The sequence below is a fragment of the Heterodontus francisci genome, chromosome 15, assembly GCF_036365525.1.
Source record: "Heterodontus francisci isolate sHetFra1 chromosome 15, sHetFra1.hap1, whole genome shotgun sequence".
Taxonomy (NCBI): domain Eukaryota; kingdom Metazoa; phylum Chordata; class Chondrichthyes; order Heterodontiformes; family Heterodontidae; genus Heterodontus; species Heterodontus francisci.
Window position 1 is genome coordinate 17,554,749 of NC_090385.1, and position 19,707 is coordinate 17,574,455.

The following is a 19,707-nucleotide window of genomic DNA, read 5'->3' on the forward strand; positions in this document are numbered from 1 at the left end:
GCAATTTTGAAGGAAAGAAATAGAATATACTTAGAACTGTTCATCACCAAATTATAGGAATAGTTGTGCATCATTAGCTGCGTTCTCAACAGATCCTCTCCTTGTTCAGCTGCCTATACATGATGCATGATATTAAAAAGGTGATAACAGCATCCACAGATACCAAGAGCAGATGAAATGTTGGTTCCATAGAAAGAGAAAGTGGAAACCTTGGATATTTGCCGCTTTTACTGGGTTTAATGCTAATTCTGGATTCATCTTTTGAGGAGGAGGAGGTATTAGGTTTAGCTCCAATACTCATGTCCAAGAGCAGATGAGTTCTCCTCAGTGTCCTGTTCAACATTTATCACTCCACCAACATCACTAAAAGTAGTTAATCTGGTCATTATCCCACTGCTGTTTGTGAGAGCTTGTGTGCAAATTGGCTGCCATGTTTCCTACATTACAACAGTGACTACACTTCAAAAATACTTTATTCACTGTAAAGTGTGTTAGGATGCCCTGAAGTGTGAAATATACAATGCAATTCTTTCCTTTTACAAAAGTCTTTACAAAATTAATAAAATTTTTAATTTGAGAAGCTGGTGAAAGTACTTCCCGAACAGGCATCACGCAATGCTTCTCTGACAGTATCCATCAAACCAAACTTCGGAAAAACACCTACTACACACAGCAACATTGCCACAACCCCTCAACGTCTCTGAGCCTATCTTTTAAATGAACACCAGTTGTGCTCAATTTGTGACACTTTGCACTTTGGGTTTATGGTCCCTCTGAACCTCATTGTGACAAACCAGAAGTGTTGTAGTTAATTTGAACGGGACAATGAGTTTGTTTGGACTCCACTCAGCACCTTACATGGCCTAGATTGCTCTCAGAAATCTACCTGCAGCAATTAAGCAATATCCTGAACAAGAATGTTGCAACACCAGTTCTACTCCCCTTCTCGGCTTCCACCCACAACTTTCCAATCTACGTCTTCAACACAGCTGCTTGCTGTAGGCAGACGTTAATGCTCAACTTTTCTGTGTGTAGACTTTCTGGAGCCTAGACAGGAAAACCACAAGTGGTATTGCCAGGGTATTCTGAGAGCGAAAGAGCACATTTTGCAAGAAAAAAAACGGGAATGCCAGAGAAGCGGATGGCTATTCCAGTCAGCTAGGGAAAGACCTCCTCTCCCAGTTCTTTAGTGATGCCACCTTAAATCCAAATTTTGTAGACAGGTACACAGTCCACATTGAGCAGCTCTGCTTGCCACTGAATTAATGGAATCCCCCATCACGCCAAAGACGACTTCCAGATAAAGCACTTACTGGTGGCCTCATTAAGAGCACTCTTAAATGATTTACACTGTGTACCTCAATACTGATCTTACCTTGGAACTGATTTAATGATTGAACTCCAAATGCACTCCGCTGCTCCTTGTATTCAGGTGACACTCGGATCATGTGACCATTTATTTGATCATGTTGCCTTTGTTTCTCCTGAAAAACAAAATGGAAGGGGAATGTCGCTAATTAAATCATAAAACTGCAGTGACTAATAAAATAAGGCAAAACACATGTCAAATAAGAACTTATCTTGCCACCTTAATTTAGATATTTCAGCCCCTCACAATGTAGATAGGTGTTTGAAATTTTAATTTACAGGCTCTTTCCTGAATATTTCATTCCAAGCAGTAATATATATGCACGTACAAGACAAGGACAGCAAAAGAGACAAATCAGTACAAAATGCTCTCTGCTCCTATATCATATCCAGCTATTGCGTACCACGTCCTGCTTTGTAACTTAGTTGCAAGAAATGTCACTAAGTTAATCAACCCGGTGTCAGCTTGGCTCAGTTGCAGCATTCTTGCCCTCGAGTCAGAAAGTTGTGTGTTTCAGCCACACTCCAGGATGAGTATATAATCTAGGTTAACACTTCAGTGCAGTACTGAGTGAGTCCTGCATTGTTGGAGGTGTCGGGGGTTTTTCTATTTAAATGGTTTTGTTACCCTGTGGGATAAGAGGAGTTTTCCTACATCCCTTCAAGGAAACCTTGGACCTCTCCTCCTCCACCCTGCCCTGGTCTTCCTCCCCTCTCACCCTTGATCGGGTCTCCTCACCTGAAGCATGAATCCTTGTGTTGGGGAACATACCCTTGGCCCAATGCCCAATTTCAATAGCCAGTCCCACTGACTTCTTTGGTCTGGAAGTCGGCAAACGGCACTCAAATGGAGGTTAAAATTGCAGCATTTTGGAAGCATTTAAGCAGATGAAATAAAAGGCTATACTATTTTAAGGCCTCCAAGGATGCTGAAAGCGGTGTTTACATTCCAGTCTTTAGAGATGGCAAGGCAGAATACCCTGATTCTACTCAAGAAGTGATCCTTTAAGAAAGCTTCACCTGTGACCCATCTGTAAAAGCCTAGAGCTTTTATTTCTTAAAAAAAATGTGAGCTGACCAATACACCAAATTCCAGTTCAAAGCCAAACAAAGTAAAGGACAATTATCTCAAATTTGCCAGTTCGTTCTGGTGAAAGGTTTTGAATCACGTCAAGAAGTCAACTTAGCCTACTTGTAGCAGAACAGCCTTCCATTCCCTCATACAGTGGAAGTCAATGCTCTAAAGATAACAGAGCAAATCTTTCAAATGTTGGGAGGCTTTCCAGTTTCATTTTTTGCTAAAGGAACTTATCGTGAAAGACAAAATATTACTTCCTCCTCCCCACCACCAAAAACAATGACCGGTCTATCCAGACCAAAAGTCCATATCTTAATGTTGAACAAAACTTTGCCTCAAAAGAAATAAGGAAAATGGGCTCTGGATATGGAGGTTTGCCTGAATCTCCAGTTGACCTGCCCTTGCCCTAAAACCCAGGTATACATGTGTAGAGCTTGGAAAAGGAGTACAAATTTATTTTGCAAGTAATCCCTTGATACAGGAGTTCATTAGCCCAGTTAGAACTACAGCACCTGTGTACCTTAAATGGATGACATCATGAGTAACAGAGTCACATGCCTTAAGTGTAACTGCTTCTGTTTTAAAACTGACAAAAGGTCAGCGATCTAAAATGTTAACACTGATTCTGTCTCCACAACTGCTGACTGACCTGTTGAGTATTTTCCAGTATTCTATTTTTATTTCAGATTTCCAGCAGCTGCAGTGTCTATAATCCAGATACCATTTTGATAGGACACTCTGCACTCCAATACGATCAGTGAGGGATAGAATGCATTGTTTATTTCAGTGATGCTCTATTGGGGAAACAGAGTCCCAGGAGTACAATCAGAATGTGCTTCAAAAACAGAGGGACTCACCTGGTCAGCCAAGAGCTGCTGCTGGAGGAAATTATGTTGCTGTTTCTTCAGAAGTTGCTGCTTGAGGAAGGCTTGTGACGTGGCTTTTATATAATTGTTACTGGGGTTATGATCCTATATTGAAGGAAGAGAAAAGGGAATTAAAAAAAAAAAACCACAGAACTTCCCATCAACCTTTATTTACCAGTGAGGCTTTTAACAATCCTTTCTGCTGCTATTAAGCTGATGTTTTCCACAGGCAAGCAGAGGACTCAGAATGTGCACCAACACTAGATGTCCAGCATGACAACAAAAGCGGCTGGTGACCAAGAATGGTTTAATGACTAAACGTCTATCCAGCTGATGTAGCTGCTCAGAACAAGTCGTCAATGATTTGCACGCACACACACAAATTTAAGATGCAGCGACAGCAACATTTTTCAATCATTTGTTACAACACTGATTTCTACCAGCAAGTCTTTCTTGAATACAGCACATTCTCTGCACTGTTGTTGGATGGCAATCTGGAGAATTTCTTGCAATGTTAACCCTGGCATTATGATGAGGGTCAGCAACCCCTCCCTAGGAGTCTCCAGGAATTAACAGTCTATGACACCACTGCGAGCAACATAGAAGAAAATTGGTAGGGGCAAAAAAAAAAGTTATGTTTTTATTAGTTTCCTTCTACATTAATTATTGGAGATAGGAGAAAATGCTGTTTGACGGACAGCCAGGAATCATCCAATCGATACTGAAGAGACTACTCATTTTTAATTGGCCGTGGAAAGGTGATGTATCATGAGAATGGACGGCCAATGGTGGGTGTGCAGCAGCGGTTGGAGGCGGCAGATTACGTGATGAAGCTTTCAGGAATCCATCCGACTACAACTGGCAACTCTAGTTGTCATTTAAACGTCAAACATCACCGCTCCTCACCCCATATATGTACCCACACTCCCATTCCCAATACTTCAACAATTGCCTCAATCTGCTGTAAATTTGTAAAGATCAAGTACAATTCTGGAGAGTTTGGCATAAATTACAGACGTGGGTGGATCATTTTTTTTCCTTCGGTTGCTCTCCTTATGCATATTGTTAGGACCAGGTGAGAAAGAGGTCTAGGGTTCCCTTTCAGCCTTCGCCTGGTCTGTTTGTAACAGGGTTTAATTTTGATTTAGCGCCCCCTTGATGAATCCTTGTTCACCGCTTTCCAATTTTTAGGCAAAGAAACCAGCACAACAGGTTTTCTTAGGTTTAAAGAAGAAAAGTTGAAATGTATTAAACTTAAACTCTAATTCAGTTAACACCTATGGATACAGGGCGTGCTCACGCTAGCATGCGTATGCGAAGGACACATGCAAATAGAGAAAGAAAAGAGAAGAAAAATAAGGTGGAAAAAGTTTGAGGCAATATCTGAAGAGTTTTTGTTACGGTTCTTCGTGCTCACTGTAGAGTCCTTGATTGTAGGTAGATCTTATTTTTCGTTGGGGCCCAATATTCTTCTTAAACCTTATTCACCTTAGGAGACTTTTCTCTCTTGGGGTTCATGTGACTTCAGTGGATTCAGAGGTTTGCGAGAAAGAGATGGGAGCAGACAGGAGAGATCTTCTCGGTCCATGAGCAACCGACACTCTGAGTTCAAACGGTTTGTACAATTCAGAAAAACCCAGGTTGCCAAGCAGGTTAGTCATGTGACTTACTGGTCTGACCACGTCTTGGATTGCATCACCTTAGCAGAGTCTGGAATGCTCCACTTACACACAATACCTGGCGATCAGGGTCCATTGTGGGTTGAATGTGTCAGGGAATGGTCCTTTGTCCTTCCAATCACCGTCTGTTAATATGCAAATGTATTTTCCAGCCATGGCTGATCTGTTTAACAAGTCTTTTCTTCATTCCAGTAACAGTTCAAAATCAATGTTCATGACAAAATTAATGTGTCTCATTCTTGTCAGGTGGGGGCCTAGCATGACAATATTGTGTCCAAAGTAACTCAGGGCTACATGAACACATTATCCACCCATTAGCCGTGAGAAACAGCCACGAGTAGCACATCCCCCATCGCATTGCTTATCCGGTGGTATTCTGTATTGTAAAGAGAGGAACATGATACAATGTGACAGACAGCATCAGTGTCCTGCTGTGGTGCAGTTGTGTTCAACTATTCCTGCCCCTTTAAGACTACAATGTCTAATTGCTGTAAATAGGACATCTAATCATAGGTCAGCTGGTGAGGGAAGTTTGCAGTTTGCTAAGTACAGTATATTCCTGGCTCCATTTCAGAAGAAACCAACTTGAGATGAATTCCTTCCTTCTTTTTATTTTGACACTCTGAACTGTGATAAGTATGTAACTGCTTGTGGCATCTGATTCTGTATCTTTACATTCAACCTCAAAGACCCATTTCTTTTAGGAAATTCAGCACATTACATGGTGAATTAATGATGGCAACTTCTTTTTTTTCCTTTCTTTTGGGCCTCCTTATCTCGAGAGACAATGGATACGCGCCTGGAGGTGGTCAGTGGTTTGTGAAGCAGCGCCTGGAGTGGCTATAAAGGCCAATTCTGGAGTGACAGGCTCTTCCACAGGTGCTGCAGAGAAATTTGTTTGTTGGGGCTGTTGCACAGTAGGCTCTCCCCTTGCGCCTCTGTCTTTTTTCCTGCCAACTACTAAGTCTCTTCGACTCGCCACAATTTAGCCCTGTCTTTATGGCTGCCCGCCAGCTCTGGCGAATGCTGGCAACTGACTCCCACGACTTGTGATCAATGTCACACGATTTCATGTCGCGTTTGCAGACGTCTTTATAACGGAGACATGGACGGCCGGTGGGTCTGATACCAGTGGCGAGCTCGCTGTACAATGTGTCTTTGGGGATCCTGCCATCTTCCATGCGGCTCACATGGCCAAGCCATCTCAAGCGCCGCTGACTCAGTAGTGTGTATAAGCTGGGGGTGTTGGCCGCTTCAAGGACTTCTGTGTTGGAGATATAGTCCTGCCACCTGATGCCAAGTATTCTCCGAAGGCAGCGAAGATGGAATGAATTGAGACGTCGCTCTTGGCTGGCATACGTTGTCCAGGCCTCGCTGCCGTAGAGCAAGGTACTGAGGACACAGGCCTGATACACTCGGACTTTTGTGTTCCGTGTCAGTGCGCCATTTTCCCACACTCTCTTGGCCAGTCTGGACATAGCAGTGGAAGCCTTACCCATGCGCTTGTTGATTTCTGCATCTAGAGACAGGTTACTGGTGATAGTTGAGCCTAGGTAGGTGAACTCTTGAACCACTTCCAGAGCGTGGTCGCCAATATTGATGGATGGAGCATTTCTGACATCCTGCCCCATGATGTTCGTTTTCTTGAGGCTGATGGTTAGGCCAAATTCATTGCAGGCAGACGCAAACCTGTCGATGAGACTCTGCAGGCATTCTTCAGTGTGAGATGTTAAAGCAGCATCGTCAGCAAAGAGGAGTTCTCTGATGAGGACTTTCCGTACTTTGGACTTCGCTCTTAGACGGGCAAGGTTGAACAACCTTCCCCCTGATCTTGTGTGGAGGAAAATTCCTTCTTCAGAGGATTTGAACGCATGTGAAAGCAGCAGGGAGAAGAAAATCCCAAAAAGTGTGGGTGCGAGAACACAGCCCTGTTTCACACCACTCAGGATAGGAAAGGGCTCTGATGAGGAGCCACCATGTTGAATTGTGCCTTTCATATTGTCATGGAATGAGGTGATGATACTTAGTAGCTTTGGTGGACATCCGATCTTTTCTAGTAGTCTGAAGAGACCACGTCTGCTGACGAGGTCAAAGGCTTTGGTGAGATCAATGAAAGCAATGTAGAGGGGCATCTGTTGTTCACGGCATTTCTCCTGTATCTGACGAAGGGAGAACAGCATGTCAATAGTCGATCTCTCTGCACGAAAGCCACACTGTGCCTCAGGGTAGACGCGCTCGGCCAGCTTCTGGAGCCTGTTCAGAGCGACTCGAGCAAAGACTTTCCCCACTATGCTGAGCAGGGAGATTCCACGGTAGTTGTTGCAGTCACCGCGGTCACCTTTGTTTTTATAGAGGGTGATGATGTTGGCATCGCGCATGTCCTGGGGTACTGCTCCCTCGTCCCAGCACAGGCATAGCAGTTCATGTAGTGCTGAGAGTATAGCAGGCTTGGCACTCTTGATTATTTCAGGGGTAATGCTGTCCTTCCCAGGGGCTTTTCCGCTGGCTAGGGAATCAATGGCATCACTGAGTTCCGATTTGGTTGGCTGTATGTCCAGCTCATCCATGACTGGTAGAGGCTGGGCTGCATTGAGGGCAGTCTCAGTGACAGCATTCTCCCTGGAGTACAGTTCTAGGTAGTGCTCAACCCAGCGGTCCATCTGTTTGCGTTGGTCAGTGATTATGTCCCCCGATTTAGATTTGAGGGGGGTGATCTTCTTGATGGTTGGCCCAAGAGCTCTCTTCATGCCATCATACATTCCTCTGATGTTTCCGGTGTCTGAGGCCAGCTGAATATGACTGCATAGGTGTTGCCAGTAGTCGTTTGCGCAACGCCTAGCCGTTCTTTGTGCAGTACTTCTGGCTGCTTTAAGTGCTGCGGATGTTAAATCGCTGGGGGCTTTCTTGTAGTTCAAAAGTGCAATGCGCTTAGCGGCTATGACAGGTTCCAGCTCTTCATTATGAGATTGAAACCAGTCTGCATTTCTCTTCGCACGTTTGCCGTAGGTGGTCAAAGCTGACTCATAGATGGCGTCTCTGATGTGGGCCCACTTGGTCTCAGCATCCCCTGTGGGAGTGTTTTGAAGGGCTGTTACAAGTGAATTTAGAAATTTTTGTAACAGCTGTGGGTGAGAAATTCTGCTCGTGTTGATGCGCGGGTGGCCCTTCTGCTTGGAATGATGCAACTTCTTTGGTCTGAGTCTAACCTTGCTGCACACCAGGGAGTGGTCGGTGTCGCAGTCCGCACTGTGGAAGCTGCGTGTGATTTGAACACTGTTTAAGGCGGCTCGCCTTGTGACAATGAGGTCTAGCTGGTGCCAACGACGTGATCTTGGGTGCCTCCATGAAACCTGGTGACAGGGTTTAGTGTGAAAGAACGAGTTGGTGATGCAGAGGTTATGATAGGTACACAACTCAAGCAGTCTCTGCCCGTTCTCATTCATCCTTCCAACGCCATAGCGCCCAAGGCAGGAGGGCCATGAGTCATGGTCGGCCCCAACCCTGGCATTAAAGTCCCCCAGCAGGAATAGGTGTTCGGTGTTGGGGATGCTGCTAATGATGTTATGGAGTTGTTCATAGAACTGGTCTTTAGCTTCAGGTGCGGAACAGAGTGTTGGAGCATAGATGCTGAGTAGGTGTACTGGACCAGAGGTGGTGAGCAGTCGGATGGACAGTATGCGTTCCGAGCCATTTGAGGGAGGCTCTATCATGCTGAGCAAGGAGTTTCTGATGGCGAAGCCCACTCCATGCTGTCTTGGTTCTTCAGGATCCCTGCCCTGCCAGAAGAAGGTGTAGTCTTGCTCTGCTAGAGAGCCACTCGCGGGGAGGCGAGTCTCCTGAAGTGCTGCAATGTCCACATTGAGTCTACTGAGCTCGTTGTTAATGATGGCGGTCTTCCGAGAATCGTTGATTTGTGTAAGGTCTTCCGACAGGCCAGGACACATAGTTCTGACGTTCCAGCTTGCAAAGCGAAGGGCTGGTACCTTCTTTCCTTTTTTCATGTTGTTTGGTGCGGTGTATCAGTCCACCTTTCGGGCAATGACCCTGAGCTCCAAGCACCCATTGAAGCAGGCAGACTGTGGCGGGACAGAACCTTATTGACCGGGGGCTGCCCGGTTTGAGGCGGGCGGTAGCTGTCCAGTGAGGTGCAATGACCTCTCCCACCGACAAAGGCAACCCGTGGCGCCCAGTTTCTACGCCAATTTATCTGGACTTATAACCCGTAACTGCTGCCTTCCGTGTTGTTTCAGTCGCTGTGAGGCAACTATGGAGTGACCTCTCCATGGCGCATGCCTGGGCAAATTTATGGAGGTTGAGAGTTGCCCAGTCGTCAAAACCCCCCTCTCGGCCTTTCTGGTGGGGTCCAAAGGAGTGCAGGACACGACGTTTGGCACCAGTATGGCTGCAGGAACTGCCGGAAACATGCCAAAGGTGACACATGACCGCCTACGGGGTTCCGCTCCGGATTTTCTGTTAGGGTTTACTCCCTTAGCCTTGGTCTCTCCCGAGACGCCCACAAGGCAGTGGGGTTGTTGGGGCCCCTACACAGGTGTAGGATGGTGCCGGTGGGAGGAGGGGATGCAAGGGGGAGGGGTAGAGGGAGGGGGTGGGGGGGGGTGCAGGGGAAGGGGGTGCGGGGTGAAGATGGTGCGAGGGGGGGGCGGGCTGGGACGGGGTTGTGAGGGGGTGAGCTGAGAGGGTGGAGCAGGGAAGGGGACGGGGGGTGGGGGGGGGGGGGGGGGGGGTGGAAGGGGGGTAAAGGGGGGGTGGAATCTGGTGCAGGTAATAAGCCATTTCCTCAGTGCCCACCATCGACGTCCGGAAAGCTCATCCACGTCCTTCGGGAGGTGAAGCATCATTTGGCAGACTTAGAGGTGATTGCTAAGGGTTTTTTTTTTGCAGTGGTTTAAATAAAGGCATGCAGCATTGCCGACAGTGCGCTGCAGATGCTCTCCGAGCCATCTCCCGCGGGCGCTTTGAAGTTGCGGCCGGGGGGGGGCCGTTCGTGGATGTTTTGGGTGTTCGGGGCACCTTTTCACAGGACTTCTCTCGGGTCCCGCAGCTCCTTCTTCACCTCAATGGACTTACCGCATGCCGTGGCTGCAGACACTCTGGACTGTGAAGACAGCAGGATCGGAGATTAAAGTATCGGCAGCTGTGCTCGTCAGTTTCATCCGGATCAATTTCATTGAGAAAACAAAGAGCAGGTGTGGCTGGGGGAGGGCAGTGGGCCCAGGTAACATACACTAAACTAACTGTTAGCCTTTAGATAGGGCTAAAATGAACTGATTTAAAGAGCCAGGGGATTTTAAACAGTTTAAGAGGGCAGATTGGGGGAGAAAACGTTAGGGATGGGAGCAGATGGCCATGGATAGAGTTGAACAGCAAGGGAGCTTCCTAGGGAGCTTCCAGCCCAGGAGCCATCTTGAAAGCCATCTTGATGGCAACTAGCGCACGGCTAAGGGTGTATCACAGCTACGAAATTTGGAGAGCACCATGAATTCGAGTCGCCGACCCACCTGCATTGTCCTGAAGCCTCCAGGAATGAAAGATTAGTACACAGGATATTGCTATGAGCGACTCAGGAGAAAAATCATAATTTAATTTTCCTTGTCTGCTTTCTTTGTTATAAAAATTTTGGAAATGCAGAAAGATTGCTGTTTGAGCAGGGGCAGCTGTAGGCTGGAGAACATGTGCCAAAACCTCCAGGAATACATCTACAGTTAGCAACCCAATCATGAACCCCCCTCCACAATGTATCTGAAACCCCACATCATTGAGTTGGTTGGTTTTGATGTTCTAAAGATGGCTTGTCGTTGTATGATGGCTAAATTACCACAAGGTTAACAATACAGGTTAACAAAACAAATAAGCAAGCCCCTGAAATAGGAAACTGTGCTGCTTACAGATCACTTGAGTGTAATCCCTACTGTTCTTGTGCTGTTATGCTTCCTTGGTTATAAATGATGAAATGTAAATCATTCATCTAATACCATTCAGGGGTGAAAAAGGCTCATGTTAGTTTTGATATTTCAGACATGTCAGCACCAATTTAAAAACTAGGAAATGAAACTTAGGGGAAAATTCAGCCTTTGGAAAGAATCAGCAGGAAATGTTTCAAGCTTGGTACAATGTGTAAAGGAACAGCTACAATAAGATACAGGAAGACTTCAAATTTACAGAGTACTGCAGAAATAACCTTGCTTTGCAGGGGTTTTCCATCAAGGGCTAAGCGAGGAAAGGTCTTAATACCACAGCCCAAATGAAGCCTTTGCCACTCATCTTATCTTTACGTTAACCCATTATTTAAAAGAACAGAATGTTAGAAAGAGCTAGTAATGAAAAAGACTGGTTTTCCCCAAGAACTGCTGATGATATATTTATCATTACCTCTCCCTTTGTCCCTGCACCACTAACCCTTTTGTCATTTAATCACTCTCGTCTTCCATCTCATCACAGACACTTCCTTTTGTTCTTTTTCCAACCCTTCCCCCTTTCACTTGCTTATAACCTATTACACTGCTAACTACTGTCAGTTCTGATAAAAAGTCACTGATCTGAAACATTAACTCTATTTTTCTCTCCCCACAGATGCTGCCATTTCCTGCTGAGTATTTCCAGCATTTTCAGTTTTTATTATGATGGCATTCTCACATCACAGAGGCAAAGTATATACAGTGGACAGTTCTACTCATGTATACATGGACTACAGCTTGGAGTCGTGGCAAACAAACATCAGCCATGAACAGTGAACCTACGTTATGCTTTGGGTGCAGGCCATTTAATGCTTTTACTGAAATTTAACAGTAGAGAGTTCTTTTTAATGTTCTCTTAGCAGCAATCAATTTTCTCCATTAGTTCACACAAGGAAATAAAACTATCCTGAGGCACATTGCTCTACACCGTGAGTGAAAACTAAAGCAGATGGTTTGTTAAGTTCTTGTATTCCAGGATCAATGAACAGGAAAAGAAAATCTTTATTCATCTGCTAGCCATTACCCTCCCAAGCACTAGGACAGAATTATGAACCCCCCCCCCCCCCCCCCCCCACACACCTCCCCAACCCCATAATGGGCAAGGGGGACATTTTTGGACTTTCTGGGACAACTTGCTGAAAGTGAAGATATGTCCCATGGTTCTGCACATTCTTCAATTTCTATTTGAAACTGCTCAGATTTAATCAGTTCTTTAATGTATAACTTTCAATGCTAAAATGTTAATGTTCTTCCAAAAAAAGCTTTGCTCAAAAAAAACTTGAAACTTTCCATTTTAGCGTCATCGTTCTTAGAAGTTGGGTACATTCCCTGCTGCCAAACTCTCAATTGCCTTTTTAAAGAAACATCCTAAATCGTTGGAAGCATACAGTGGGGAGTGGTGATGAATCAACAAGTATTTAATTATCTGATGAGATAGGAACAGTTTTTGACAGCTATGAAAGAGAACAACTTACATTTCTACATCAGCTTGCACAACTACAAGATTCCCCAAATTACTTTACAGCCCTGAAGTGTAGTCACTGTAGTAATGTAGGAAACAGGGCAGCCAATTTGTGCACAGCAAGTGCCCACAAATAGCAATGTGATAATGGCCAGATAATTTGTTTGAGATATTGATTGAAGAATAAATTGGTCAGAACACTGGGGATAACTCCCATCCTCTTCTTCATATGAGTGTCATGGGATCTTTTACCTGAAGGGGCAGACTGGGGCTGGGATTTATCATGGAGGTGGTGGCCCCTCCCACCAGCTAGAAAGTCAGGGGTGGCGAGTCCACTTCTGCTGGCCTGGGAAAACACGACAATTTTGTATGGCTCAAGCAATTAGTTGCTTGAGGGCGTGGCTTCTGCCCCACTGAGGCAGGATGCCACGCCACCAAGAGCTGCCGGCCAATCACCGGGAGTGGTGGCCACTGCTGGGACTGCACCTGGCCCCAGACCCAGCCAGTGACAGAGGCCCGGAGTTCAGGTAAGTCAGACAGGGCCCAGTGAGGGAGGGTCGTAGGGGAGATTGCTGGGTGGGGATCAAGCAAGCCGGGGTGAACCTCTCCGTGGGGCACAGGGTGCACGAGGAGGACGAGGGTGACTGGCACCAGGAAGAGGCTCTTAAGTAGCCATTAATTAGCCTCTTAAGGGCATCAATTGGCCCAAGGGTGGGCAAATCGCCCGTCATCTACCCTGCCACTGGTAAAATACCAGCAGAGGTGGGTTGGCTATGGGCACAGTGCTCCCAGTCATCCCACCCAATTTTACGCCTCCCTGCCAGCTTCTGGAGGGGTGTGTAACGTCTCACCCGAAAGATGGCATCTCTGACAGTGCAGCACTCCCCTAGTACTGCACTCAAATCCTGGAGTGGGGCTCAAACCCACTACCTTCTGACTCAGAGGTGAGAGTATTATCAACCGAGCCACAGCTGACAAGTTATAAAGAAAGTCAGGGCTCCGAAAGATAATGGAAAGCCAATAATCAAATAAAGAACGGAGTCCCTGATGCCTCTTAAAGTGGAATTTGTATAAGGACACATTTATTAAGTGCATCACTAAAGCTTCCTCATAGCTCAGCCATTTTTTAACCTCACAATGATGATTGTGATGATTGCTACACGTGACAGGAAGCTAGATAAGGACATGAGGGAGAAAGAGAGAGAGATATGCTGACTGAATTAGATGAAGTTCAAGTGGAAGGAGGCTTGCGTGGTGCATAAACACCAGCACAGACCAGTTGGGCTGAATGGCCAGTTTTTGTGCTGTAAAATTCTATGTAATTCTATGACCAAGAAGCTTCCAAATTCCAGGTTAAATCCCAGGTCTGCAAGTAAACAGCTGAACCCAGGCAGTGTGTCAGTGGAGGTGTCATAATTGGTTGGGGAAGGAGACAGAGCGAGAGCGAGAGAATAAGTCAGCCAGGGCTCCTGGTCCTGATTGCTATGCACAATGGGCAGCATTTAATGTGGTGGTGGTGGCCTCACTCATCGGCTGGAATGTCAGGGTTGAGCCAGCCTCCACCGGCCTGAAAGCCAGGACTGTACTTTACGGTGCTCAGGCAATTAACTGCCTGCAGTTGTGGCTTTCGCCCCTCTAAGGTAGCACGTCCTTCCTCCAAGAGCGGCCAGCCAATCAGGACACCGCAGCTCTTCAGTCCCAGCAGCGCTGCTGGGAGCATTGGCCACTGCTGGGACTGCAGCAGTCTCTGCAGGAGCAGCCATCGAGGCAGCCCTGGATTGCCAGGGCCAGACAGGCTGAGGCCAGGTTGTGGGGGGGGGGGGTGGTGTCAATTGCGAGGGCGGGGTGGGGTAGTCTTCTAGCAGGGGTGACACTTGCTGCTGGTGGAGCACTCCATGGGGCACAGGGTGCCCCATCAGGAGGGACCCCCTACTGAGGCCACAGCCTCCCTAGGTGGTGAAGTGCCCATCCACCATTGGTAATATACTAGTGGCAGTGAGAAGAGGCCCTTAAGTGGCCATTAATTAGCCTTGACCCCACTGAAATGGTCAACAACTTTGGTGTCTGCACGTGCGCAGAATAATAGTAATTCTATGTTCCTCCTGAGGTCCCCCTAGAGTACAATCCCTGAGCAGTGAACTGACAAAAAACTTCCCTTTTAAATAGTCAGTCTCATCATTAAAACCGTTGAAAAAAAGTTACAACCTGTTGAATGAGATGAAACTAGGTTTTTAAATGGTGTACCAACTTCCTAATTAAGGCTAGACATTTTCAGTGGCTCTGAAAATCTAATTTTATATTTGTGGAATGTCAAATTTCTGCATAATGATAAAAAAAATCAACATAATTAAGTTTAGTTTAGAGATACAGCACTGAAACAGGCCCTTCGGCCCACCGAGTCTGTGCCGACCATCAACCACCCATTTATACTAATCCTACCCTAATCCCATATTCCTACCACATCCTCACCTGTCCCTATATTTCCCTACCACCTACCTATACTAAGGGCAATTTATAAAGGCCAATTAACCTATCAACCTGCAAGTCTTTGGCATGTGGGAGGAAACCGGAGCACCCGGAGGAAACCCACGCAGACACAGGGAGTACCCAGAATTGAACCCGGGTCGCTGGAGCTGTGAGGCTGCGGTGCCAACCACTGCGCCGCCACAATTAAAATATACTTCATGATATTTCAGTTTAGATTTAATCCAACCATAAGTTCTTTCAATATAGAAACATAGAAAAATTAAAAGTAAAGGATAATCAATGCTTTTAACTTCCTGGTTTGCTGTCTATGAAATTTCTGCAATGTGATTGGCTGCTTACCCTGCTTGATGATATCACAGCTGCTGCATGCCTGGAGATCCCCTTGACCTGGCGTCAGATTTAAATGCCCATTGGGAAAGAGGAAGTCTGTGCCACAGAGATCAAATGGTCTTTGTAGGCAGCTTTCTTTGAGGTCAATAAGTGAGCACCATCGCTTCACTGCTGACTGCAAAATCAAGTCCTATATCTTTTGTAAGATCAGACAGTTTATTTGGGTCCAACTATGTAATCACTGAAGGATTTTTAAACCATTTATGGTCTCCCACCCTGTACAATCCTTAGACAGGAAAATGTGGCAAATTGTGGCATCATTTCAGCATCTATGAAGAGGTTATGTGGAGCTTAGCAAATTCCCCCACTCTGGTGATGGGAGTGAATGCCAATAATGAGAGGCCACATGAGAAAATAGAGTTTGCATTATTGATCAGATAGATTTTTTTTTTAAAAACATAGCTTTGGTTTCTGGACCATCATCAATCACCCTCCCTTTGTGGTCACTGTGTTGTGAATTGTCGTGGTCACATTCTCATCACCGAAGTAAACAGCAAATCAAAGCCTTTGGGAGATCCACAGCACTTTAGGACAGATATTTACAAAGAGAAAAAAAAGCTGAATCTTTACTCGATTACCAGTCAGGAAGCTGCAAATTGTGGCTATAGAATCATACAGAAAGCAGCCATTCGAACCATGGCACCAGTACTGGCTCTTCAAAATCACTTTCCAATTAATCCCACTCCACCAATTCTTTCCTTACAGATCTGCAATTTTTTCCCCTTCAAGTATTTGTCCAATTCTCTTTTGAAAGAGAATAATCAATCTGCTTCTACCACCTTTTCAGGCAGCAGGTATAATATGTACAGAAATGACATTCACTTGAACAGAAATGGAAGTAGTCTGTAAAAATTGGGCTACAAACAGTAGTGCTTCCTTTTAGCTGGCCTTGTTGCATGTAATGGCCCCTGCCTACTGAAGCAAAAATATGCATCTGTTTTTTTTTAAAAAGGCGTATTTGGAATAGTTTCAATGCATATCTCTGGGGCACATTAAATTTCTCATGGATTTAGTATCTCAGGCAAAGTGGAATAATGACCCTTTGATGTCTGATTCCTGGGCTTGATTTACATCCAGCTCTACAGTAATTTAATCAGACTTATTGCCAAAAAAAATCCCTTTTATTTTAGTGTTAAATTTCTCTGGGGGTGGGGGGGGGGGGGGGATTGTAAAAGACAACAGGAAAATTTGTGTTAATTCCCCAACTCATATTCAGTTACATAGTTTTGCCACTAGTGGGAGCTGGTGTCTATCTGAACTGCTCCCTTCAGAAGTGCTCTGTTAAAACAACAACTCATATTTGTATAGCATCGTTAATGTAATACAGCACCCTAAGGCACTTCACAGGATCATTAGAAAACAAAATATGACACTGAGACACATAAGGAGCTATTAGGTTAGAGGACCAAAAGCTTGATCAGGGAGATACATTTTTAAAGGAGTGTCTTAAAGGAGGAAAGCGAGGTGGAGAGAAGAGGAGGTTTAGGGAGGGTATTCCAGAGCTTAGGGCCTAGGCAACGGGTACAGCCACCAGCGGTGGAGCCTTTAAAATCAGGGATGCTCAAGAGGCCAGAATTAGAGGAGCGCAGATATCCAGAGGGTTGTGGGACTGGAGGAGATTACAGAGATAGGGAGGGGCGAGTCCATGGAGGAATTTGAAAACAAGGATGAGAATTTTAAAATTAAGATATTGCTTGACTGGGAGCCAATGTAGGTCAGCGAGCACAGGGATGAAAGAGGAACGAGTTAAGAAGCAGTTTATGTGATCTGTGTGGCATGTTTTAATGGGTGGCTAGAGAGTCAAATACATGGAATAGTTATTGAATGAAATAATCCCCTGCTTTGGAAACATCCCAGTTAGCTTCCTCACCAATCAAGACCAAGCGATAAACTGTATTTCAAAACTTCCAACAAACCTTCCAGAAGTGATCTTCAGAAGAAAGAGAATTTGTAACCCACATTTAACAGATCCCTTAAACACACAATGAAAAGAGAACAGAGCATTTAAACAGTGGAGAATTTCAGCTGTTGTATTATGATAAAAAGGACTATATTTTGTCTTTACTTATTTTAATGCAACTCAAACTACAACCCTTAATAGTGGAAACTGAGCACAGGATATTTCACTTTGCAATTAATCATATATAACCATGGTTAATTTTCATAAATCATTCCACATTACACCTCGCTAATCACTTTGTGATTCATTCTTTAATTCAAGGTATTGTCTGTAGCAGGACCAAAGACATAGAGAGACACACACACCATAGATTGGTGATAGGCGATGAGAAATATTATACCCCCTCTCTCTATCTAAAGCAGTCCTGATATGTACTGTATTATTTACCACATTTTCAAGTGCAGTACAGCTTTACTGTTGCTTGACAGTGATGTAATGCAGATCGCTGCAGCACATGCTTTATTATATTGATCGATAATGGCAGGTTACAGCAGCCTGTGGCCACTGCTGGGTAACTTTTATACAAAGAGCAGATTAGAACAAAGGGGAGGAAAATGAAGAGTCGGTGCTGCAAGAAAAATGAGACAGAAGGTTTACTAAATAAGTAAACAAAAAAAAAGGATGGCCCTCCAAACGCAAAGAATGTTTTTTTGTAAAAAGCCAACAATTCCCTTTCAGTCAGTCAATCAGCCATTAGCCTGAAATTACTTTGCATTTCTCTACATAGCAAACATGACATGTCCACGGAGCTGGAAAAATAGCCTCTCCAGTAAAGATCATTCTCACCAAAGCAAATTCATACGTCACAATGTTTGCTGTATCAAAGTCAAGTCTGTGGTGAAATCTGTAAACAAGACTTGAAGGAAAGCAAAATTTAAAAAAAGTTTTTTTTCCAAACAAAAAAGGGAAACCAGCATTGTAAAAGTTCACCTGCCAGCCTTAGCGGTCAATATAGGCGTCATGAATGGAGATTCCAGAACAGGTGGTCTTAGAAACCAAGCCCAGCAAGAACATCCCCTGATATGACAACAACGTCCCTCAAGGACAATATGTAAATATAATCTAGAACAATTTGTATTTATATAATGCCATTAACGTAGTAAGATTTCCCACATGCTTTATAAGAATGTTATCAAACAAAATTTGGCACTGAAGAGATATTAGGGAAGGACAAAGAGATAGATTTTAAAAAGCATCTTAAAGAAGGAAAGAGGGGTGGAGATTTAAGGAGGGAATTCCAGAGTTTAGGGCCTTGGCAGCTGAAGGCACGATCGCCAGTACTGGAGCGATTAACATTAGGGGTGCTCAAGAGGCCAGAATTAGAGGAGCAGAGAGATCCAGAGGGTTGTGTGGCTGGAGGAGATTACAGAGATGGGAAGGGATGAGGCCATGGAGGGATTTGAAAACAAGGATGAGAATTTTAAAAATCATGGTGTTGTTTAACTGGGAGCCAATGTAGGTCAGTGAGCACAAGGGGTGATGGGTGAACAGTTGAGAGTTAGGAGACAGGCAGCACAGTTTCGATGACCTCAAGTTTATGGAGGGTAGAATGTGGGAGACTGGCCCGGAACACACTGGAAAGTGTGGAGGTAACAAAGGCGCGGAAGAGGGTTTAAGAGGAAGAGCTGAGATAGGGGTGGAGACGGGCGATGTTATGGAGGTGGATGTAGACGGTCTTATTGTTGGCAGAGATATGTGGTGGAAAGCTCATCTTGGGGTCAAATATAACACCGAAGTTGTGAATCGTCTGGTTCAGCCTCACACGGTTGCCAGGCAGAAGAATGGAATTGTTGGCAAGGGAGCAGAGTTTGTGGTAGGAACCAAGGCAATGGCTTCAGTCTTCCCAAGATTTAATTGGAGGAAATTTCTCCTCATCAAGTACTGAACAGAACATCCAGAGCAGTCCAAATAGGGCACAGAACTGATCAAATAGTCCATGATGTCAATTAAACTGGTTCAAAGTTTACACCACCAAATTCATACTAGAGGCATGCTAATGGACTCTGTTCTGAAGTTAATTTAAAAATGTAATTTGCCAATGTAAACCCCTCACGTAAATACATGGCACAGTTTGTCACTAGTATCGGCACAGTGTAAATAGATGCCTGAACGTCAGTGAGGTGACTTATTTTAGAGGCAAAGTTTGCAGCAGTGTAAACATTAAACACTATTGACTGCTGCCTGGATTGAGTGGTCTGGAGTCACCATATTACGAGTCATCATCGGTCTCCTTCCATCTACAATGAGATGATTGACATGCAGCAAATCCAAGGATGTTGTGATAGTTTCACATGGTGCCCTTTTGCTGATGGCTGAAGAGACCAAACTGAGAGAGGAAAGTTCTGCCACAAATGAGGTGGTTATCAGGTGTCGTTGTGTGCTGCTGTTTTCGGTGTTGGTGCCTCCTGATAAACTGCTGTAGCAATGGAATATTAGCTGCTA

General features: G+C 45.0%; 1 protein-coding gene across 2 annotated transcripts in view; it reads right to left on the minus strand.

The window, feature by feature from the left end:
* LOC137377501 (mastermind-like protein 2) overlaps positions 1-19,707 on the minus strand; it is a 381,717-nt gene that overhangs the window by 7,976 nt on the left and 354,034 nt on the right. For both annotated transcript variants that reach the window (XM_068047166.1, XM_068047165.1), the window contains exons 3-4: positions 3,304-3,417; positions 1,376-1,484 (exon numbers count right to left, since the gene is read on the minus strand). In XM_068047166.1, the coding sequence (XP_067903267.1) occupies positions 1,376-1,484; positions 3,304-3,417 (223 nt within the window). The remainder of the gene's footprint in view (positions 1-1,375; positions 1,485-3,303; positions 3,418-19,707) is intronic.